This window comes from Perognathus longimembris, chromosome 14 (assembly GCF_023159225.1).
Source record: "Perognathus longimembris pacificus isolate PPM17 chromosome 14, ASM2315922v1, whole genome shotgun sequence".
Taxonomy (NCBI): Eukaryota; Metazoa; Chordata; class Mammalia; order Rodentia; family Heteromyidae; genus Perognathus; species Perognathus longimembris.
The window spans coordinates 10,038,915-10,064,724 of record NC_063174.1 but is presented as its reverse complement, the minus strand read 5'-3'; the positions used below and the strand labels follow the sequence as shown (position 1 = coordinate 10,064,724).

Genomic DNA, 25,810 nt, shown 5'->3' with positions numbered 1-25,810 from the left:
TGTGATATCTTATGTACCTTAGGGTTAAAACATCTAGTGCTAGAGGCTCATGCCTGTAATCCTAGCTACTCAGGAGGCTGATATCTGAGGATTGTGGTTCAGAGCCAGCCCAGGCAGGAAAGTCCAAGAGACTTTTATCTCCAGTTAACCACTAAAAAGCCAGAAGTGGAGCTGTGGCTAAAGTAGTAGAGCATTAGCCTTGAGTACAGAAGCTCATCCCTGAGTTTAAGCCCCAGGACCAACCCTTCCCTCCCCCCAACCCAAAGAAAGGAAAGTGTTTATTTGGGCTCAATTACAGAGGGCTCAGTACATGGTCACATGTTTCTGGGCCTGTAGTAAGGCAGAACATTATGGCAGAAGGGTATAGTAGAAGAAAGCTGTCACTTCATGCCAACTAGAAAGCAGAGGGAAGAAGGTAATGAGGATAAGGCATACCCTTCAAAGGCATGCTTCTAGTGGCCTATTTCCTTCAGGAAAACCCCACTTCCTAGTTTTTACCTCCTCTCAATGTCGTAAAATTATGCATCCATCCATAGATAAATCCACTGATCAGGTAAGAGCCCTCATGATCAGTCACTTCCCAGTGCTCCATGTTTGAACATTGCATTAGGGACCAGATCTTCAACACATGAATTTGGAGAGCATTGCATTAACAATTATAAAGCTGGTATCTAACAGAAATAATGGAAAACCAACTTCCTGACTATAAAGATACATACATTTTCCTTTGCTCAATAAGAGCGAAAAGACACTTACTTCCAATGTTCTTGATTTGTACATAATTAAAACTTCAGAAAATTGAAAATTGTCAGGCAGCATACATTGTTTAGTCATTTACATGAAGCACATAGTTCTTTTGAATGGACATAATCTAGATATTGACATTTTGGTTTTTGTTTATTGTCCTAGTATTTTTATTAAAGAAGAGGAAACAAAAACACTTTTAGAGGCTGGGAATATGACCTAGTGGTAAAGTGCTCACTTGTATACATGAAGCCCTGGGTTTGATTCCCCAGCACCACATATTTAGAAAAAGCCAGAAGTGATGCTGTAGCTCAAGTGGCAGAGTGCTAGACTTGAGCAAAAAGAAGCCAGGGACAGTGCTCAGGCCCTGAGTCCAAGCCCCAGGACTAGCAAAAGAATAAAATAAAGTAAAATAAAATAAAATAAAATAAAATAAAATAAAATAAATGGATAGTTAAAAACACAGGAAAAAAAAAAACCACCACTTTAAGAGTCTTGCCTTATTATCCTAGCTACTTAGGAGGCTGATATCTGAAGATCACGGTTCAAAGCCAGTCCAGGCAGGGAAGTCCTCGAGACTCTTATCTCCAATTAATCACAGAACGAGCTGGAAGTGGTGCCATAGCTCAAATGGTAGAGTGCTAGCCTTAAGCAAAAGGAGCTCAATGACAGCACCTAGGCCCAGAGATCAAGCCCCAGGACCAGCCATTAAAAAAACAACAACACTACTTTTAGATACTAGGTATCTTGATTACTTTTATTTACAATCTTTCTTCAATTTGAATGTATAATTATGTACTAATTTCTCTTTCAGGTTCCCTTCTTTGGCCCACTTTTTGATGGTGCTATTGTAAATGGAAAGGTTCTTCCCATTATGGTTCGATCAACAGCTATAAATGCAAGCCGTGCTCTGAAATCACTAATTCCTTTATATCAAAACTTGTATCCTTTTTTAAAATTGTTATTTCTACTGTAATATATATGTACTTTATGTGTTAAAGACCTTTGAGTTTCTTTTTGTTAATAATTAGTAGAATTTCTCAGTAATTAAGTGGCTATGATACTTGAATGGTATATTTTCTTTGGTATGTGTTTTTAGTATTATTTTATAGTTTGGGTATTGAACCCAAGACAAGCATCCTACCACTTGAAATATGCTGCAAGACTTGTATTTTGTTTTTGAGATAGGGTCTCACTAACTTTATCAGGGCTAGCCTTGAACTTGAGATCATCCTCCTGTCTGTAATCTGCAGGGATCCAGGTACATGCCACCATGTGCAGCAATTTATATGTTTTTCACAAATACTAATCTTTTGATTAACTCATTAGTGTCCTGAAAATGCAAACAGTCTACTTCTCTAAAGGTACAGAAGTGACCAAAACAGACAGTGTGAAGAACTCAAAATAGATGGGGAAACTTACTGTTTTCTATGTGTGCTTTAAAAGTGATGTTTGCAAGATTTACAACAAGGAGCCTTTCACTCAGCTGGAATGGATAATGGTATCCAGAAATTCTTTAACGAATAAGTGTTAAGCATACTGGTGAGATTAAGAAGAGCCTTCAAACAAAGGGAATAACAGAGAGATAAGAAGTTTTGAGAGGAAGGCTTAGAAGTCTTGCTTTGGAGACCAGATTGTCTGGACTTTGAGCTGAGCATATTATTTAACCTCTCTGAGCGCCAATTTACTCATCTATAAAATGAAAATGATATCTCCCTTCTGGTGTTCTGTGGAATAATTCAGTATGTGTAACAATGTAAAAGCTCTTAACGTAGTGACTGTCATACAATATGAATAACCTTTTTTCTTTTAAGAAGAAGTTTTTGCCATTTTACTCAACCTGATCTGGAGCTTCTGAACCTAAGTAATCACCCTTACCTTCCCAAGTAGCTGGGACTACAGGAACAAAATAATAAGTGTTAAGATTTGAAAGGAAGCTAGGTATGCTAATGCATGCCTATAATCCCAGTACTTGGGAGATTGAGGCAGGATGATTGAGAGTTGAAGGCCAGCCTGAACAATATAATGAGACCATGTCTTAGAAATTTAAAAGGATGGCTTAAATTGAGCAGAATAGCTTAAATGGTAGAGAGCCTGCCTGGAAAGCAAAAGGCCCTGAGTTCAAACACCAATATTGCCCCACCAGAAAAAAATTTTTTAAGGAAAAATATTTGAAAATATGAAATGAATTTGTGATTATAACTTGGTGAATTACTACATTGCTTCTATTGTTTTTGTTTTTATTTTTGTACATTGTTTCTTTTGGTGAAAATCTACTTAAGCATTCCAATTCTCATTTATTATATATTCTGACACTATGAAATGAAATTACAGGTAGATCATAGTATGTTAAATTAAGCTTAATGACCTATAAATGTTACAAATAAAAAATGCTATATATCTTTACTTGGATTTGGAATTATCACATTAATGAATGATATTATTAAAAATACAGTTTGGCTGAGCCCCAATGATAGGGGGCTGAGATCTGAGAATCACAGTTTGAAGCCAGCCTAGGCAAGGAAGGAAGAGAGGAAGGCAAGGAGGCAGGCAGGCAGAAGGAAGGAAGAAAGGGAGAGAGGAGACTTTCACTTCTTTTCTGCTTGTGATCTTAGTCAAGCCATCGAATTTCTTTATTGCAGTATTGGGGATCAAATGCAAGTCCTTTAGCATGCTAGGCAAATTATCTACCAGAGTTGTAAACCTAACCAAGTCAGTGAATATTTGAATACTACTTACTTTATCTATAAAAAGATGTAACTCTGGGCGCCGGTTGGCTCAAGCCTGTAATCCTAGCTACTCAGGAGGCTGAGATCTGAGGATCCAGGTTCAAAGCCAATCTCAGGAAAGCCCTTGAAACTTATCTCCAATTAACCACCAGCCAATTGGAAGTAGGTCAGTGGCTCAAGTGGTAGTGAAGAGCTCAGTGACAACACCCAGGCCCAGAGTTCAAGCCCCACGACTGTCCAAACAAAAAGATGTTACTACCCATCTCAGAATTTGTGTAAAGATTAAGCTACTGAATTTGGATGTGCTTAATAGTCATAATGAGCTATATTATTTTGTGTAATCATTTCTCATGTGTTATTACAATCAATGTAAAAAACAACCATTACCAAAAAATTGCCTACTTAGGATTTTTGTATTTGACTCTTAGCAGATTATTTGATTGGATTGGATTCTCAGGCCAACATTATGACATTTGTAACAGTTAATCATGTTGAGACATTAGTATAGACCACAGTAGAGAAAATTCTAGGGTGAAAAGAGATTTCAGGTGAAAATAAATAATAAAGATGAAAACCTGTTTAAACAGAAAACCAGAAAAATTTCTACCATCAAAATTGCGTGTACAATACTTAAGGGTAAAAATATTAAGCCAGATCAATCAGATAGTTCTTGACTTGGAAGCTTGAATTTGGAAACTATAGACATTGTTTCCCTGTAGTATTTAGATATAGTCATCCCTTTGCATCTGTGGGTTCCATATTCAAAAATTCAACAAATGTGCCTGAAAATATTTGGAAAAAATTGACTTTTTTATTTCCTTAAAAATATAATGTATTACATTTATATATACTTACATTTGTATAGGTATTACTAAAAGTATTCTAGAGATGATTATAGTATACAAGAAAATTACATTTGGTTATATGCTAAGTATATTACCTACAGATACCAAGGGACAATTCTATATAGTTACATATGCCCCTATTCCTTGATAGGGGCTTGAATTCAGGGCCAGGGTGCTGTCCCTGAGCTCTTTGGGTTAATTGGAGTCTCACAGGGACTTTTCTGCCTGGGCTAGCTTTGAACTTCGATTCTCAGATCTCAGCTAAGTAGGATTATAGGATGAGCCACAGGCACCCAGCTGCCCCTATATCTTTTAATATTAAGAATATATTATATCATTTTTCACAAAGACACACAGAGTTCTCTATTCTAAATGTTAAGAAGGAGTTGGGAGTGATGGCTCACACCTGTAGCTACCTGGGAGAGTAAGCTGATAGAATCACTTGAGCCTAAGAGTTTGAAACTAACTTAGTCAACATAGGAAGCTCATCTCAAAAGAATGAAGAAAGGAAGGAATGTTATGGGACAGTAAGAAGTATCGTACTCACTTTTTTTTTTGTTGTTTTTGTTTTTTGTACTAGGGATTGAACCCAATACATACACTGAGTGGGCAAGTAAGCACTCCATCACTAAGCAACATCCCTAACACAGTTTTGTTTTGTTTTTGTGCCTGTACTGGGGCATGAACTCTGGGCGTGAGCATTATCCCTTAGCTTTTCTGCTCAAGACTAGCACTGTACCACTTCAGCCACAGCTCCACTTCCGGCTTTTTGCTGGTTAATTGGAAATAAGAGTTTCACGATCTTTCTTGCCTGGGCTTCATACTGGGATCCTTGGATCTCAGCTTCCTGAGCAGCTGGGATTACAGGCGTGAGCCACTGACACCCAGCTCCCAACACTTTTTAAATTATTATTTTAATTTTTAAACAGGGTCTCCAAAAGTTGCACAGGCAGGCCTTGAACTGGGCTGGCCTAGCTCCTTTGTAGTTGGAATTACAGGTATGTTCCACTATATTTGAAGACATTACCTGTTTTGTAAATGAAAGTTTACATAGTAAACTACAGCTAGAAACTTAAATCAAATTCAGGAATATCTTTTCACTTGAATAAGAAGTGATTTTAGAAATGCAATTAATCAAACTTAAACTTTAAAATGTGTGTTTTTGACAAATCAAGTTGTTGAGAAAGTCATTCTAAAACAGTTCAAAACACTTAACATGAATTACAGCAAGAATTTAGGTAGTAGTAGGCTTTGAAAATCACTAGAGTTAATATTTTAGTTCTCATAAATAAGAGGTAAAAAAAACGTAATAAACTTAGTTATTTGGATAATTGTCCTGCTGGGTCAATTATCTTATGCCCAGCATTGGTACCCACTAAGATTCCACAGCATAAATTGTGCTATTTATGATCATTAAATAGAATTTAAAATTTATCCTAGGAACATCTTCTGTTACTATGAATCTAATGTTGTTCACTAAATGAGGAGAGTATTGATTGTCATATGCTGCCCAAATCGATCATGCTGGCAACCAGAATTACAGTAATCTGTCAGCATTGATGACTGTCTTTCAAGCTTTGAAATCTCTCCTTCACTTCACTTGTCATTTCTTATATTACTTGTACTTGAAAAGCATTTTCATGCAACCTCAGATTTTTTTCAGCTAGGTACTTTTTTGTCTCTTGAGCTCAATTTGTTGTTTGATCATGCAATTAGAATTGAAATGCAACACTGAGGAAAAAGACTGGGCAGATTCTGGGTAACCATTGGATCAGAGAACTATTTCAGATTTGATCTTAGCCATCATTTTATTAGCTACCTACAAACTCGAGCGTCCATCTTGTTTGTTTTGTTGGTTTTTTCCCCAGTGGAAATAATTCTAAAGTTCTCTTCATGACCTTGGACTATTCCTTAAATTAAAAAAATTTAAGAATTTATTTGTTTTGATCTAAAAAACATTTTGACTATGATGCAATATCCCTCCAAATCCATAGACAATTAGTTCCAAGATTCCTGAGGATACCAAAATCTGCAAGTGTTTAAGCTCATTATTATTAAATGATATAGTATTTGCATTTAACCTAAACAAATCCTGAGTTCGTGGGACATAGTCTTTTGGTTACATAGTTGATTTGCCAGCTTGTCTGGGTTGTGGTTACATATTATGTTACTGGGAATTTTTTTAAAGATGTTATTACTATTTAAATCAATAAAGCCCATTGTCCTCACATAAAGCAGGCTGGCTTCATCTGGTCAAAGGCCTTAAGAGAAAAATGGCTGAAGTCACCTGAAGAATTCTATTACCAGATGATTCAGGTAACAAGTTCTTGCCTTTAGATTCAAATAACAACATCAATTCTTCTTGGGTCTCCTATAGAATTTGGATTTGCCATCTGATAATGTCATCTGATCAATGGATTCTGCATCTATGTATTCAACAGACCATGGATCAGAAACGTAGGGTGAAAAAAAACATGTTTAGTAAACAATGTCTTATTTATTTTTGTCATTATTCCCTAAAAAAAAACCACATAACATTTACATTATGCAAGTAATCTAAAGGTGAGTTTAAAGTATGCAAGAGGATTTGTGTAGGTTAAATGCAAATGCTACTAAAACAACATAGTAGGGTTATAGGCAAATTACAATGAAGAGTCCCAGGGAAGAAGGAAGTAGTATGAAAATGATCAGGAATATATAGAAAATCTTCCATTTCTAGGGATAGGATTTAAAGAGATGGAATGCAACATGTCATTCTTAGAACTGATAGCTTAGAGCTCTGTGTGCATGTACATTTACATATGTAGTATTCTGAAATACATAGTATGATGAGTACAGCATAATTAAATGGCATCTTTAAAGAATACATTATGCTTGTCTCTGTGTTTAACCTTTTGAGGAAACTGATAGAGCATTGTTTTCCAAAACAGCAGTACCATGCTACATTCCTACCAGCAGTGAATAAATATGGTTTGCAGTTAATCCAAATACTCTTATTTAGGTACATTGAAAACATATTTAACAGTATTTCACAACAGTTTCTCTGGACAGTTATAAATTTTACTTTAAATGTGACAAAACTAAGGTTCGGGAAAAGCATAAATTCTTCTTCTTAAGGTCAAAGCCTAGTAAATGTTAGAGCTAGTTTTCAAACTCTGTCTTTATTTAGAACTATACTTTATATTCACTTAAGTTGAATTTTTTCTAGAAATAATTTTGAGAATTGTTTGTATCCAGTGTATAAATGAGTGTCTGCTATGACTTAGTAATTGAAGTTAACTCTGGTCACTAGAGAGACCTGTGTCTCAGAATCAGTTGCATGTAGGACAGTGATCTTCCGACTTTTGGTACTCTTAGAATTGATGAGAGCCCTAAGAAGCTTTCACTTTTATGGATTTTGTTTATATGTAGAATATTAGCAATTTAAGTATTTGTTAAATCATTCAAAATAGCAGTAAACTATTTCTTGTTGAAATAACATACTTTTACAATAACTTCTGTAATGTCAGACTCAACAGAAGGTGATGGAATTATTATGTATGTAGATTCATTAATTCTGTTATCAATTTGATTCACGTATATGGATATCACAGATTTAGAAAATAGAGCTTTGCTAGATAATTGTGATCTTCTTTTACTATCAAAACTTTCAAGTACTATATAGGTCATTCAATGTGGCACCTGAAACACAAGATTCATATTTTATTACATTACATTAAAACTTGCAAGTATATAAGTACTTGTATTTTGAATTGACTTTTTGCTATGCTTTTGGAATATTTTGTTTTGGTCATTTGGAAAATGTTGCATTTCTAAGAGCTCCTAAGTCTTGCATATTTATGCCACAACTCAATATGAAATGATACCTTAATAGAACATTTGTTAAGTTGACAGTTTAAATCCTATTATTGAAAATAAATAATGTTGTTTTCCTTGGGAAAAAAGTACATTATACTAGAGCAAAGAAAGGGGTGACATCCAAAAAGAAATGTACTCATTTCCTGACTTATAAAACTCCCTGGGCCTGGGAATATGGCCTAGTGGTAAAGTGCTCACCTCGTAAAACTGTACTCCCTCTGTACATCACCTTTATAATAATAATAAAAAACAGTGCACTTTACATAGATTTAATATGCTTTCCTACAACCAGTATTACTTGATTTCTTCTAATATATTTAAGTTGACTTTTTATTAAATGCCAGAATTAGGTTTTCCTTATTAGACACATTACCAAAAGTCAATAATCACTGTTCAGTTAGTCACAGTTTGTTGGTCCTGCAGTTCTACTCAAATGTAAAGAACCTGTTACAAAAATATGAGAGCCAAAAATCAAATGAAATGTAATTGATTGGCTCCACTAATGTGGTTGCCTTTCATTATGATAGGACATTGTGAAGCGTCTGGGGGGGGCCATCAATATTGCTGCCATTTCATGTTAGAAGAAAATTAGTTTCTTGAGACACTACGTAATTTTACTTACCTACTGTCTTTTGTGGATCATTTTCTCAGAAGATAACATCAATAACTATGGACTATTCTTAATTTAATCTGTAAAAAGAGTACAGTTACAGTCAAACTCAGGATCGGTATAAGAATTAAAGAAATTAACCACATGAGACACTAAACTTATATGTAGCAACTGCTTGGAAAATTATAGTAACATTGTAGTTGATGGTATTATTGTCCTCTATACTAACTCTGGAAATATTCTAAGTACAAGCCTAAATTTATTAAAAGACTTATGATGGCCCTAGACTGTTACTGAAGCTGGTTTAAATTTTTTACCTGTGAGAAATGCTTTTTTTTTTAAATTTTATTTTCAAGGTGATGTACAGAAGGGTTACAGTTATATACATAAGGTAGTGAGTACACTGTCAAACTTGTTACCTCTTCCCTCATTTTTCTCCCACCCTTACCTCCTCCCCTACCCCCCCCAAGTTGTACAGTTAGTTTACAACGTATTGTCTTGTATCACTGTTGCATTGGTTCCACTTTTACCGTCTCACCATTTTGATGTTACCCTTCCCTAACTCAGATAAACATACATATAATTCTTTTTATTTTACTCTCACAGCTTCCTTTTTCCTAGTACTTTTGTCAAACATACCTATAGAAATCTATGTGTTTATTGGCGTTATAATTAGCATAGTTGTTTTTAAGAATGAAAAATCTCTATTCTTTTGTATTATTTTTAAGTAGTTGTACAAAGGGGTTTCAATTCAACTTGCCATTTTATGAGTGCAATGCAGTGTGTGTGTCTGTGCATGCACGTGTGTGCACGTGCCTGTGCACACGCAACAGAACTAAGGCTCTATTCCTTTGCTTTATCACTCAAGGCTGGAGCTCTACCACTAAACCAACAGCTGCATTTCCAGTTTGGGGGGTTTTGTAATGGTGGTTAAAGAGAATTTCATGTATTTTCCTACCTAGACTAGCTTTAAACTGCAGTCCTCGGATCTTCAGCCGCTTGAAGTACAATCACGAGCCATGGGCACCAGCCTATGTTATTATGCTTTTACACATTATTGATAAATGCTTGTGCCCTGTTCTTGCTTGTTTGTTTTTGTTGGCTATGTGGCTTATGGTCAGGGCCTGGGCACTGTCCCCAAATTCTCTTTACTCAAGGCTAGTGCTCTATCTCTTTGAGCCACAGTGCCACTTCCGGTTTTCTGATGGTTAATTAGAGATAGAAATCTCAGATTTCCCTGCTTGGGCTGAACCATGATCCTCAGATCTCAGCCTCCTGAGTAGCAAGGTTTACAGGTGTAAGCCACCAGCACCCAGTAGCATCCTACTCTTATAGTGCATTGGCCTCATGGGAAAAAAAAAATCAAAGAAAAAGAAAACACTACTTTATGTGCCAATTTAGACAGTTGAGTCATATTACAAAGCACTAGAATGAAGACAGAGTCTACAATGATAATACAGGAAGACAGTTTCCAAAAACAGCCAAACTTGATATTTCTTTTCCTCCATCTTTAACTTCCCATGTATATAGAATAGAACAGGGATTCTGTTTTCTTTTTTTCATATTAAAAGCCTATGTTAAAGGATGATATTCTTGGGAAATCATCACAAGGGTTCAGTAACTGTGTGCATATGATCATATAAAATGAAGCTTACCAAAATGAACTCCAAGAAATTGAAACAAAAGTTTTTTATTGTACTATTTGCAATTATTGTTCCTCCAGTTTATTCCCTTTTGTCACTGTTTTTTATTTCTGTACCCTTTGTCTTGTAAATAAGTTTATCTGATTTGGGGAGGGGAAAGGGAAAGCACAGAAACAGTAGGACAAAGGGTAAACCAATTCAGCAATGATACTCACCAGACACTGTGTTGGAAATGAACTATACAACTTGGGAATGGTGGAAGTCGGGAGGGGGGAAACTGTGAGAAAATGAGGGATGGGTAACACTATTCAAAAAGAAATGTACTCATTACCTGACTTATGTACATCACCTTTACAATAATAGTTAAAATTTTAAAATAGTTTGATACACCTATTTTTAAAAAAAGACCCTGTGTTAGTAGGTGATGAGGGTATATTTGTATACTTACATTATTATTCACCGTGTCTAATACATAATGTACAAATTTTATTCTAGTCTTTTTTTAATAATTTTTAAAAGATCAAAATGGTATTTGGGGATTCTGAAAGCAAATTAAGGTTTTAAAGCTGAAATCATTATTATTAAAATTTGTCTATCATAAGAATCAGGTGCTTTTAATTTTTTACTTTATTAAATGTAAGGGCTTTTGACATTGAATTTATAATTCAATAATGGAATTAATGGGAGTCACAAATCTCCCCATTTTCTTGTAACTGCTTTCTCAAACACTAGAATACAGCGTATTTAAATCTTAACTTTTGCTTGCCAAGCCACTGTTACTGTCCATCTGTTCATGCCAATTGTAAAGAAGGCTCAGTTTTAGTGAAGCTTTGCATTTCACATAAGGTATGTGAAGTGAAAATTTCACAAGGGACATGATGGATCCTGATTCTTAGTGATAAACCTTTGGGGCCATCAGGGTTGGCATATGGTCCAGTACGATATGAAGGCTTGGGTTCCCTGGCTTCACTTCTTTGGCGTGAAGCTGATAAAACCTGGCTCTTGAGTATTATTTCACTGGACACCAATCATGGGCAGCAGGAACTGCCCATTTAACTCTCTGTGGGAAGGAAGCCCAGAGAGCATTCACAATGGTACCATTGTCAAGTTGCAAACTGCTCTGAACAGCTTGACAGCTAGGGAGGAGGGGAAGGGGTTGCTTTACTAATTGCTGTTCAGAAAAGAGAGGAACAAAAATAGCTGTTGTAGAACTGATGTTTCTATATTTACTTCCTCTCTTGATAGGAGTGTTGACTTTTATTTAGCACATAGCTACTATCAAAAAGAAAGCAAATGAATATATTTAAGCAACCACCTGTAGTAATCCATTGTTAACATGCCATTATTTTCAGTCAACTAGATTACAGCAGAGTAAACATATATTTTAGTTTATGATATTTTATGTTTAGATTAAAATAGTATCCTTTTCTCTCCATAACAATTTTAAGTGAGAGGAGGTGGATCAAAATTCTCCACATTTCACAAACCAGATAAAATTATTAATTTGGTTTAATTTTCTTTATTTAGAATTCCTTTATAGTATCTGACATGTAAGTTAGAGTAGTACAAAAATGTAAACTTTCTGTGTAACAATTCCAAGTACTAACATAACCTACTAAAGGTAATATTAGCACATTTCAAAGTTAAATACTGTATTATTTAAATGAGTAACTGATAACCATTTAGTAGTTCTTGGTTGTCTGGATGAATTCTAATTTGGATATCGAAAAATGTGTAGGTTGTTTCTTTTTTTGTAAAGTACATGGGCCATGATATTTGTCTAAGCACTCCAGTTGGCCATATCAACAAGCAGCTGGTGGTTAGGTTTATCAACAAGCAGTTGATAGTCCTGATACAAAGAAACAATCAGCTACATTTTTTTTTATTAAAACTAGTTTTTACAAGCTCAGTTGGGGGGTTGGTAACAGAAGGAGCAGCAGAGAGTAGGGCAAATGGAGAGGGTGAATGAAGATGAACATAGTGGAACTAGTTCCTTTTCTGTACAAAAAAAAGAACAGTGAAGCCAGCTGAAGGTGTTTTAAGAAGCAGGAAGGGGATAGAGTGTGACAGAGGCAATGAGTCTGATAGGAATACCTTGTGTGTATGTACTGAAATACCACAGTGGATCCCCACTTGTACAACTGATATGTATAGCTCATCAACTCGTTTTCAGCTTTGAAGGGTGGTAGGCTAATCATATATTTCCATAGATAATTCTCTTTTCCAGCTAAAATTAAATTGGTCAAATGATATTGCAGAATTGTGGCTTATGCAACGTGTCCTTAAATAGTATCAGGAAGAGATATTTTCATAATGTTTTATAAGACTGTAAACTTTTTGTAAATGAAATTATTTTGCTGAATTTGGAGAAGTCAGATGTATTTTTTTGTAAAAATTAATCTCTAAAAAAATGTACCAATATTCCTTCTCCTTGCTCCCCTTAAGTGATTTTAGTAAATAGGGACCAGTGCAGTATTTCAAATACATTAATTCATTGAATGCCCATTCTTCCTTTTACTGCAGAATAGAATATATTTAAGTCAAGATTAATGGATAGATTCTGATGTTAAAGTCCAGTGTGTAAGCCTATCATTCCCTGGGGGCATATAATGCATTAGTTTAAGCTAATATACTGCTTGCCATAGATTCTATGACACTGTCTTAACTGACAGTTTGCTGCTGTACTTTGTTCCTGCTTAATATGATAATAGAATCACTTTTTTATATTCCTGATAATTACAGCATTAAAATAAACTCATAATTACATTAGACCGCATTTAGGTAAAGATAATACTTAAGTAATTGTACACCGTAAAATTTCACTTATTTAGGGTTTTTTTCTTTTTTTGCATAGTTAGAAGGTCCAAGTTTAGTATATTTAATTCAGAGACATTTATTTCCTCAATCTTTATGTACTGAAATTTTTATTCCCGAAAGAAGCAACCCAAAGTGTCTCCCAAAGCATTTTTGTTGTTGGTTGGTTGGTTGGTTTTTTGTTTTGTTTTGTTTTGTCTTGTTTTTTGACACAAGATCTCATATACGTGTAGCCCACAGTGGCCTGGAACTTATTATGTAACCCAAGTGAGCTTTGAACTCTCAATCCTCCTGCCTCAGCCTCCTGATGATGGAGATAGCAGGTAGGTATCATGCCTAGCTTCCCCAGTGTTTTTCAAACCTATTCTATTACTATTGATTTGAAACAATTATCTGCTATCTATAAAATCTGATATATATGTGTGTTAATATATGATATATGCCACTATATTTTCAAGTATATCTTACCAAGAATTTGCCATTAAATTTGATATACAGATAACTTAAATGTTGTGTTTTATTTAGCTTTATGAAAGTAGGATAGATAGATGCATATTTGACAGTCATGGTAATGGTTTTGGAAACTACCAAAATCAGATTAGATTAAATCACAAAGATTTTCAAGTCTTTTAGTTTTCAATTTATTTAAGGTTAATCTTTTTAATGTATTTTATATGAGCTTTGGTAGAGATGGACTTAACAACTTTTTTATGTTTTCATTTAGTAATTGACTGGTTTATGAGCAATTATATATAGTACAAATTTTATTCAACTCCAGCTTTCAATAATAGGGCTATCCTCACACTGCCTTAGCACCTGTTATGGATTTTGAGTCATCTGGCAGCCCATGGGACTTAGATAAAGAAGTACCAGGTGTCCTGCCTGTCTTCTAATTGAGACGCAGTGAAAACAATATAGACTTGGCAATATGGTTAAAAGGATGGATTAGAGCCCAGCTTTATCTGCTCTGACAAATCACAGCTTTTCCTTTACTGTGTAGATAGTATCATCCACTAAAGAATTTCATTAGTATAAATCACCACAAAAAAAAAACAGTTTGTCATAACCTGTTGCAGACTTTCAGAAGAATTTCTGTTAACATGGAATAATTAGCATGGAATAATTAAACAGTACCAAGATTCATGCCATTTGTTTAGGGGGATTTTATGTTTACTGCAAATAAATTATATGTTTCTTGAAGTTAGCTACAGTAGGAGTGAAATTAAATGTCCTTCCCCCACTAGATTATTAATTTACCAGACATTGTTTTATAGGGTATGTATTCTATAAGCAGTATCTATTATTTCATAAGCTACTTTAGGGAAATATGCTACTTTCTGATAATAACATGAGATCCATGAAGTATACCATATATCTCAATGTAATTCTTATTTTTCAATATTCAAAACTGCAATACTATTAGCTCAGAATTTTTGAAGATATTTCAAGGCCTTCTAATACTAGATTGTTAAATATGACCTTTTTTTCATTTTTATTTTAGAATATCCAAGTATTTTTATTCTAGTGTAGTAATTATAATAAATTATAATATAGTAGTATAAACATACATTTTCCAAAACTTTCCAAATCCTAGGCTTTAAGCTAATATTCATTGTTTTGTCACTCTTAAGATAACATGCCTAATGTTGAAAGTGAATTATACAACTAGTGGGCATGGGCAATGGGGAAAACTAGGATAAGTGGAGGAAAGAGTGACATTGTCCAAAAAGAAATACACTTTTTACCTCTCTCGCTCTCTCTTGCTCTCTCTCGGGCTCTCTCTCACTCTCACTCGCTCGCTCTCACTCTCATGCTCTCTCTTTCTCTCTCTTTTGGATGAGGAAAGAGTACCAGAATATTAAGAGATTGGGAGCCTTATTTTCAGATTTATCCATCATTGGCTTTATTTTTCCAAGCAAATTTATGTACTCTTACTCAAGCAAGATCTATGGCTGAATCAACATTTTTCTAAGTTTCCTGAAAGAATGTTGGTGGAGGTATCTTCTAGTTTAAATGTTCCTAAATATTCTCAGTCAATGGTACTTTGATTTTTGTATAATCTCTCTCTAAATGGTCTTTTAAAACCAAATACAGGGCTGGGAATGTGGCTTAGTGGTAGAGTGCTTGCTTTGCATGCATGAAGCCCTAAGTTCCAGTCCTCAGTACCACATAAACAGAAAAAGGCAGAAGTGGCGCTGTGGCTCAAGTGGTAGAGTGCTAGCCTTGAGTAAAAGAAGCTCAGGGACAATGCCCAGGCTCTGAGTTCAAGCCCCAGGACTAGCAAAAAACAAATACAGATATCCCCAGTGTACATTGGTTCAACTTTATGTTTAAATCTTACATGGTTTCTTTAAGTGAAAAGCAGTACACATTCAGTAGAAATTATATTTCAAAGTTTAGTCCTTTCCTGGGCTAGTGAATGCTACAGGATACTCTCAGGCAATGCTGGGTAAATACCAGTCAGGTGGTATCATGATAACAAAAGTAAACAACCGTTAGTGTTACCATATATTGCCTTGCAAAGGGAGGATGTTTGCTAGGTGCACTTTCCACTTAGGATAATGTCAACTTGCAGTGGGTTTAACAGGAGGAATCCCCATGATGAATTGAGAATCATGTCCATTGAAATTTTTTAATTATTATTTTTAAGGGTATTCATACTTCTCATTTTGCTTCTGTGCTAAAAGCAAGGTTTTAGCTCAGGGCCTCATACACACTTGGGTTATTTACAGCTAGTGGCCCTACCACTTGAGCCCATGCCTCCAAGTCCACAAAAATCCATTTCTTTTAGGCTGATTATAAATTGCAAGTGACCTAAATGTGCAGCCTAATGGAGTATGACATGAAATTGGTGATCACCAAAGTGTTCTGACAACAAGAGCCATTCAGAATTAAGAAATCTCAGATTTTCTGAAGAAAATTATACAAAGAGTGCTGGTTGTTACTTCTCTTTTTTTTTTAAGTTTATATTAGTTACATAAATTGCGGGGGGAGGTCCACTGTAGCATCTCCATACATGAATCTAATACACGCTAGTCACAAGTTGTTATGCCAAATCTGTCTTTAATAGCTTCTCCCATATATTAATCAAGTTGAAATGCTTGATATTATTTAACTCTGCAGTATCTTTCCTTCATACTATGTTTTTATCCCAAAAAGAAATCAGTTTCCTTATGTCAGAATAAATGCCTGTGTACATACCACAAATATCACTAATGTTATTAAGGAGTTTCTTGCACAGAGATATACGTATATTTCTCACTGACAGGAAGAATTATCTGTAGGCATGATGGTACATGCTACAAGTGGTATCTAGTCTCAGCCACTTAGAGAGACTAAGGTGGTAGAAGGAACTTAAGTTTAAGGCTAGTCTTGGCAACATAAGAGGCCTGTCTCGGGAGAAAAAAAAACAAAGACAAAAGGAAGAAATTGTCCTCAAGAAACAGCACCTGCTATTTATAAAAATATAATCCAAACATTAAATTATTTGCTGCACAGTTGTAGGACTACTTTTCAGTTGCCCTCTATTAATATCCTTTAAGTCCCAGTGTAATAAATAGGAGCAGGTATTGGTGTCCCCATTTAACGTATAGATAGACTGTGGCAAAGAGAATTCATAGTTATCTTCCCAGAACCAAGCTGAAATTGAACCACAGTTCAGCTGGTCTTGAAATGTAAAGTACTTTATATGTCTTAATAATATTAACAGTATTAATGAAGTTCAGATTCGATTTAGCTATTTCTTTATGACAGAACATGTTTTGTTCCTTTTATTAGTTTTTGAATAGTAATATTCCCTTCCTCTTTTCTGCTTTTACAGAAAGTAGAAGGAAGGAGGATTAGTGGGTAATTATATTGCTATGATTGCAGCACCTGTGTGTTATTTCTTTTGATTGGCTACTTCTGTATTAAAGATTCCTACCAGCTAAATCTCCCTTATCAAAATCTTTTTAGCTAATTTTAGCTTGAGTTATTCTAAATTTATAAGCAAAACCTTCTGAATTCAACTTGTACTTTAAATTTTCTGAATTTTTATTGGTGGCAATGGTGGCTTACCTTTACCTTTTATAATAATTTAACATTTCAGTTTTTTTTTTTAAATTTCAGTGCCATTGACAACACTCAGAGTAGGAAGGTGAGCTTTGTCCTTGTGACTAGCCACCGAGTTTGTGCCAGTCAAAATATAGGTACTAATAACTGTTCCCTAGAAAGCTGCCTTTAAATTAAAAAAAAAAGCACTTGTCAGCCAGGTGCTGGTGGATCATACCTGTAATCCTACCTGCTCTGCAGGTTGAGATATGAAAATGGAGGTTCAGAGGCAGCCCGAGCAGTAACGTCTGTGAGACTCTTATCTCCGCTAAACTACACAGTGGTAGAGCTGCAGCTTTGAACAAAAAGCAGCTTAGGAACAACGCCCAGGCCCTGACTTCAAACCCATGACTGGCACAAACAAAAAGTAATTTATTATAAGGAAATACAAGAATTCACAACTCTAAGATTCTGAATACAATTGCAGATATGATCAGTATTGTTTGGAACTTTATGATGATTGGAACCACAAAAGTACCTTTGTGGACACAGGACAGGGGAGTAAGCACTTAAAGTTCATCATATCTTCCCCCATTATGTGAGGAAAGATTTAGTCATTCATTCATCCATTTATAGTGTATATATACTACAAATTATGTTGGTTTTGATTTTTTTTTATTTTTTCCATTAAAATTGTAAGATTATGAAGAACACTTAGCTTTTAGAAGATATGTTACCTTACACTATAATTATTTACCAAATGAGCAATGTTTTCTGAAATTAACCCATCAAAAATGAAACTAGATGTTAGCCTGTGTACTTTAAGTATACCATTTTGCACTTAAACCAGTCATTAAAGGTTGTTTTTCTTGGGGTTGGAGGCATGGCTCAGTGGGTAGAGCACAAGCCAGTGAGTGAAAGTGGTAGGTTCCAACACTGTCCCCCCCCCCCAAAAAAAAAAAACTTATTTTCTTTGCCATGTAGACCAGGTTTTTGGTGTTTTTTGTTGTTGTTTGTTTGTTTGTTTGTTTTTATCATTTTAGGCCAGGCCCCGGTGGCTTATGCCTGTAATTCCACCTACTCAAGAGGCTGGAGTCTGAGAATTAAGGTTCAAAGCCAGCCTGGGCAGGAAAGTCTGTGACACTCTTCAAAAAAAACAGAAGTGGAGCTGTGGCTCAAGTAGTAGAACACTAGCCTTGAGCAAAGAAAGCTCAGGGACAACACTCAGGCCTTGAGTTTGAGCGCCACAACCAGCACACAAAAAAAACCAAAAACTCATTTTAGAAAATGTACTGGAATTTAATTAAACACATTTTCATCTTGTATAAAATGAAAATGATGTATATCTGGATAATTTTAGTGTTTTTAAACTGTAGTATGTTTCTTCAATTTTATAAACATTTTGTATAGCAAAGTAAATTATCCTTCAAAAATGTGTTGCATTTAGATAATCATTTGCTTGCTTTGGAAATATCCTCCCTGTTTTACAAATATTAATGTTTGCTTTCTGCCTAATTTTTTGTGTAATCCCTAAAATAAAATATAAAGTAAAATATTTCATTTATAGGTCCTCTGAAAGTAGAGCATTTTCAAAGCAGGTAGGTGTCTCCACCCTACTTTTCATGAAGCGTTTTACCCATTCAAGCAGACTTTTAAAAACAGCTTGTTTTGATAGCAGACTGTTCTCCTGTGGGCCTTCAGCCCTTGCTTCCTGGCAGCACCTTTGGTGCGAAAAGAGAGTGATCAATTGGGAGACTATCAGTGCCAGCATGCATAGAGTGATAAGTTAACACACCACTGGGAATTTCTAGGGCCCACCAAGATACTTCACTTCTAATGTGCTAACAAGCTCATTTTTCTACCTCTTGCCTCTTCAGTTATTTTTTTTTCTCAGAAGAGCTTAGAAGTTGAGTGCATCAGGCATAATGAAAAGCTCTGTAGGAGGGAGAAGCAATAACCCCATTTTTCCCTTTTCAGCCAAATAGAAAATTAGTTTCTGGTAATACACAAAGGCCAGTATTTTTTGTACAAGGGGCACTGCTGTGAATCAAAGGACTCTATTAACTGCAGAAAATTCGGCAGCTGTGAATCTCCCCCAATGAAAAAAAGTACTTTCCAACAAGTTGTGAGATATGTGGTATTATTTAGATTGAACCATCAGTTTCATCCTCTTCCATTTATAACCATATACCCTCTTTTAAAAGTGTGATAAATTACTTTTCTGTGTAAATTGGACTTAAAAATGTTATCCTTCCATAAAATATTTTCTTACACCCATCATTTTAGTATAGCATCTGTTGTAATTCTTTTCATAAGTAAAATTCTTTAAAGTTCATCCCAGTGTGTTCAGAATTGAAAATACTAAATTGTAAGGAAGTGAGATTCCAGTTATTTCAATATTTGATACATAAATTGTAATACAAAAAAGTAGTATACAAGCCATTTAAAAGCAAAAGACTTCATCAGCAAAGTTCACTGCTGAATGGATATACTACAGTCTTAGCTTTGACTCTTAGGCTTTTCTTAACCTCTTCTCAATCTTTGTAACTACCTACAGTGTCTCCCATTGAATTATCACATAGTCTATAATTCCTAGAATTATAGAACTATAATAGTTAAATTACAATTGTAAACCAAAACATAACAAAATTTGAGAAGGAAAGACTAAAATAGGCTTTAGAAAAACATTCATCAAAAAGAACCACTACACAAAATTTTATTGTCTCTCTTTAAATGTCTCATGTACATTTTTTATTATCCTTGTGTAAATGTCAATGTAGCACATCCTGTATAGCAGGAAAACTTTCCAAAGTTATAGAAGAAAGGTTAACTGATTTCTCAGTTCAGGAACTATAGGACATGAAGTCAGCATGTGAGTTTTTCCTGATAATTGTATGTTGCTGCCTGCTGCTCTACATTTTGACAGCCATTTCCATAGTTGCTTTCGTGAACAACAGAAATATTCTCTCTCTTTCTCGCCCTCTCTGTGCTAACAGCACAATCAGACCTGCTGAAACAGGAAGCCTGGTGTGGGTTGTTCAAAAGCAACAACACTTCAAGGTACTGGTTGCTTGTCAATAATATCAAAGAAGAAAATGTGGTGAAAGGGAAGTACAGTATTTTTCTGTCAGTGTCAGTACCCTGTAGATGCTTTGTTAGACAGTATTTAGGAGTCCTGTGGACTCTTTGCAAATATTCCTGCTTGTTTCAGTGTTATAATTGACCAGGTATTTTTCCTGACATACAGATTCAGCTATGTGTTTATCTTAACCACATGGAGTTATTCAAGGATTACAGCAACAGTAGCCTTCCATTCAAAATGAGAACAATTGTTGAGAAAACTTGGGGATTTTAGAAAAAGAAGATGATATGCAGGAATTTTTTACAATAAATGTTTTAAAATGAAAAATATGGAATGTTTGACATAGTATTTTAAGCAGTGTTGTAACATTTGTTGCATGGCATGAGAGTAAATCTGTAGGCAGAAGCTGATTAACAACATAAGAGAAGCCAGCCTGACCTTTCTTTAAGAAATCTAGCAGCAGTTTAGAATTACAATATTTTTTCTAATAAATGTGTCATAGATAGCAGTATCATGAGGAGTAAACTTAGGTTAACAAGTATATTTTATACTTTAAGAAGGTGTACTTTTAATTATAGGTAAAATAAGTGAATAATTTATAAGGAGAAACTATCATAAAAGTCCTTTTGTATGAACTCTGTTTTCAGTATAAGCTGTATTTAAGTTCATCCTTAACAGAAGGTAATCAGCTATGAGGAGAGAGCACGATACTTGCAAACAATTGTCCAGCACCATTTAGAACCAACAACATTTGAAGATTTTGCAGCACAGGTTTTTTCCCCAGCTCCCTACCATCATTTACCTTCTGATGCAGGTAAGATTAAAAGCAAGTATTAGTTACTTTTCACTGGAACTTCGAATGCAATACCCTTTTCTTCTTGGAAAAAAAAACTTGCTTGAATAAAATTCTAATCATTGAAATATAATTATTTTACCACTATTTGAATCTGACCTGTACATTTGATTTATGTTTTCTTTTACACAAATGTGGTTCAACAACCTTCATAAAAGTACAGGTACCACTTTTTATCTGAGCTAATAGTTAATAACTACATCTCATGGGATCATGACAACTATCTGCAAAAGGGACACAAGTTGAGCATGCACTCTCAACTCTCCAAGATCAGATTTTATGGCCAAGAATATTGCCTTGTCATTTCTACTTTTGTAAATAAAGCTAAACTGGTCTAGATTTAGAAGTACTTGCTATGGCAACTTATGTTATATTTAAGGATTATTAAGAGGGTACTGCATTAATATAATTAACTAATTGTAACAAATCAGTATGAATAAAATGACTCGTGGCCTTCCTATTCTGTAATATCTTGCACTCCTTATGATTGTTTCATTTATTTTATTTTCCCTCTTTAGATCATTAAATATCAGTTCTGTTTATCTGAAGGTAAGACAAAGTGTCAATCAAAACATCCTCTGTTCTTCTCCCATTTCCTTTTTTTTTTCAAAATTAGCAAGCTCTAAGCTTGTAACTCAGACATTAAGCAAACTTAACACTGCCCTGATTTATACTAAACATTTCAGAAATTTTCACTAAATTTTTTCCAGAATTATACTAACCCAGGTCTGCATGAAACACTAACATGGTTTGGGGATTTAAATAACTAATAACAGGACTCCTTTGCTGAAATTAGTTACATTGACCCTTTTTGTTTGTTTCTCAGCATGAAAAAAATAGTAGTTTTTAACTGAGGTTTTGTGTCCTTGTATTTTGTAATGTGTTGGATTGTTACTAGATAACTCCATCAAATGGCTTTTCTGTGTGCCTTGCTCTGCACTAGGCACCCAAAATGCAAAGAGGAGTGTTGTAATGGTTTTCAAGGGAAATAGGAAAAGGGCATAATAGGAAGTTAATCATAAGAAACCTACTTTTGTTTATGGTGAATAAATAAGCTTAAAGACATACACTTCTATTTTAAACTTAACATTAAAAAGAAAAAAAGAGGGGCTGGGGATATGGCCTAGTGGCAAGAATGCTTGCCTCGAATACTTGAAGCCCTGGGTTTGATTCCCCAGCACCACATATACAGAAAATGGCCAGAAGTGGCGCCGTGGCTCAAGTGGCAGAGTGCTAGCCTTGAGCAAAAAGAAGCCAGGGACAGTGCTCAGGCCCTGAGTCCAAGGCCCAGGACTGGCAAAAAGAAAAAAAGACATATTTATCAGTAGTATAGTTAATAAAATTAAAGCTTCCCTTCCCATCAGTGATTTGCCATTAAAAAGATAACTTTGCCAAAAAGTTAAATCCCTTTTAATTAATATGAAAGACCTAGAAAACAAAAAATTAAGTTAGACTAGGATGAATTTTTTTTTTTTTTTTTGGCCAGTCCTGGGGCTTGGACTCAGGGCCTGAGCACTGTCCTTGGCTTCTTTTTGCTCAAGGCTAGCACTCTACCACCTGAGCCACAGCGCCACTTCCGGCTTTTTCTGTTTATGTGGTGCTGAGGAATCGAACCCAGGGCTTCATGCATGCCAGGCAAGCACTCTACCACTAAGCCACATTCCCCACCTTAGGATGAATTATTTTTAATGAAACAAGAATTGTAAAATTAGCTTTAATGAAAAGTTTTAGCATTGGGGGAAAAATATAAAGACATTAAAAGTAAACTAGTGAATGGCAACTTTAAAACTACTTAAGTATACCTGGCAGTGCCGTTGTTTAATAATAGAGAATATCAGAATACATTGAGGTAGGTATGAATAACACTCCTGAGTATCATAAAATCAAGCCATAAAATAGAGATAACCAGATCACATTAGGACTTTTTCCTTTATATGTACATAAAGGCTCATCAGTTTTCATGGGGCAATTATTTACCAGCTGGAGTTTTTCTGTATTTCTTGTGCTACAAATGTTAATGTTCTTTACATATTTCGCATATTGTCCTGCATGTTTAGTCAGGTTTAAGATAGGGGAAGTAAGTATTCTCACCTTCCAAGACACCAAGTACAAAAGCCAAGGCAAGGCTTAGTTGCCCTCATTTTTCAGTACATTAATGTTTAGTTTATTTATCCTGTAAGTTGTTTAAAATATAATTAAGTAGTAATAAAATGCTAATATGAACATAAACTTAATATTGTGCTGTTATTTTTAAGTGTATTTGTTTCGGAACTATTAGGCACATGTACTCTTTAATTTCTAAAAGGACTTTTTTGCCTGTAAATGCTTATGACTATCTTACTGAATACACTTCTGTGTAAGTTTTTGCAGGTTTTAATCATTAGGAAAGGAATTTTCTCTCATCAGTTCTGAGTTCAACATAGTGAGATGAAAACTGGCAGGACCCTGGTGATTCAGGATGCTGGGATCTGAGGATCAAAGGTCGAAATCAGCCTGGGCATAAACTTATGTCCATGAGATGTGTATCTCCTGTTAACTAGTTTAAAAAAAAAAACAAGTGGAAGTGTGATTCAAGTGGTAAAGAGTCGGCTGTGAGCAAAAAGCAGTGATAATGCTAGGCCCCGAGTTCAAACCCCAGTACCTGAAAACACATACACAAAGATAAAAACTTCATGTACTACAGTGTCAACAAAAGTGCTTTCAAGTATCTAAAGAATAATTTTTGTCTTCCATTTATTTCAAATCTTGATTTTTCTGTCATGACATACACAGACATGCAAAACTATCTTTGTTTTGCTTGATATACTTCTTTATGTTGTTATACAGAGTTGTTTTTCTTTAAAGTTTTAATTCAGAGTGGGAGAGAAAAGACAGGAAGCTGGAGAGTGATTTGGGTCTGACGTCAACTTTGCAAACATAACATCGTAGGGCCGTTTTTTTGGCGTTTTGTTTCTTGGGTAGTTCATTGCTTTTTCTTTTTTCTTTCGTTTCTTGACCGCAGACTGGTCTCAAACAATCCCCCTGCCTCAGCCTCCTGAGTGCTGGGAATATAGGTATGTACCACCTCGCATGGGTAGGTTTGTTATTTTTACATACTGAGGAAATGGATTCATAATTGCATTTGAAAATCAGTTTTACATATCTTTACATATAAAAAGTAATCTAATCACTATTAATGCAATAATTTGAAATTAAGTATAAAAATATCAATGTGATAATTATATTCTTTCAAGCCAACCCTACTTAGTGAATAATATAGAAACACATTTTGTAGGGCTAGGGAATACACAGCCCAATGATGATGTTTGTCATGCTAAAAGGTCTGGGTTCATTTTCCAGTAGAAAATAAAAATTGAGGATATATATAGAGAGAGAAAGAGAAGTCTTCTTTTAAGTTTATATAATTTGGTGCAAGATGATCTAAAATTCATTTCTTGGTTAACAATAATGTACCAAGTGTTGATATTTAAATCCAATGAGTTTGTTGCTTTTAGTAGTGCTGGGGTTTAGTAGGCTGGGGCTTTTTGCTTGCTAAGCGGGCACGCTAATACTTAGGCCCTTTTCCCACTAATTATTTTTTAAATAAGTTCTCCCCTTTTACATGCCCAGCCTAGATCGCAATGCTTATATTTATTCTTCCCAACTACCTAAGATGACAAACACAGGCCATTATGCCCAGCTTTTTTTTTTTTTTTTGGTTGTTGTTTTGTAGTTTTTTTAATTGAGATAGAATCCAGAAGTTTTGGCCCTGGCTGGCCTGAAACAGTGATCCTCCTGATGTCAACCTTGCAGGTAGCTAGGGATATAGCCATACGCCACTCACTGTACATGGCCCCAAAAGCATTTTTAATATAGCCTTCCATGTTTATCTAAAAAGATGTGAGAGATTTTGATGTTTCATAATTGATAAGATTTTATAACTGTATTTTCTCAAAATGCACTGTCTGTGACACTAGACAGATACTTAAGGGAAATTATTTTTATCCCTAGGGTCATTGAGGGAAATACTGTGATGTCACATTTTGTTGCTCTTCTGTAACTACTTTAAAACATTATTAGATTTTTCTTGTCTTTTATTTTAAAATATATAGGAAAAATCCTTTTATCATTATCAGGCATGTAGTAGAAAGTATGGGAAGAGCTCTCTCCTCTTCCTTAGCCAGACTCCTGTGGAAGTTCAGAAATGTTTATATTTTTCCATAGGATTCTGTTTTGCTGCAAATATACATTCGTCTTTCTCAACTTCAGCATTAAAAATAACAACCTTAAGCTGTGGCTCATGCTTGTAATCCTAGCAAAGGAGGCAGTTCAAAGCCAGCCCTGGCAAGAAAGTCTGTGCAATTCTTGTCTTCAGTTAACTGCCAAAAAAGCCAAAAGGGGAGCTGTAGCTCAAGTAGTAGAGTCCCAGGCCTTGAGCAAAAATGCTAATGGACAATGCCTAGGTCCTGCGTTCAAGCCCCAGTACCAGCACACACACACAAAATTAATACTAAGATATATGCTATGTATTAATATGCCTTCAAAATCAAATAATTTAATAATTATGAAGACTTAAAATAGCATCAAATTCGCCTTAATTCTAAGCTAGTTTTGTTACTCACAA

At 35.0% G+C, this 25,810-nt stretch overlaps 1 protein-coding gene across 7 annotated transcripts in view; it reads left to right on the top strand.

Moving 5' to 3' along the window:
• The window catches only part of Ralgapa1 (Ral GTPase activating protein catalytic subunit alpha 1), a 186,189-nt gene that overhangs the window by 150,867 nt on the left and 9,512 nt on the right, over positions 1 to 25,810 (top strand). For 4 of the 7 annotated variants that reach the window (XM_048362449.1, XM_048362442.1, XM_048362447.1 and 1 more), the window contains 2 exons: positions 1,559 to 1,686; positions 21,044 to 21,168. In XM_048362449.1, coding sequence (XP_048218406.1) covers positions 1,559 to 1,686; positions 21,044 to 21,168 — 253 coding nt within the window. Of the gene's footprint in view, positions 1 to 1,558; positions 1,687 to 21,043; positions 21,169 to 21,725; positions 21,757 to 25,810 lie in introns of all 7 variants that reach the window. The other 3 variants (XM_048362443.1, XM_048362448.1, XM_048362444.1) reach the window with 1 other exon arrangement.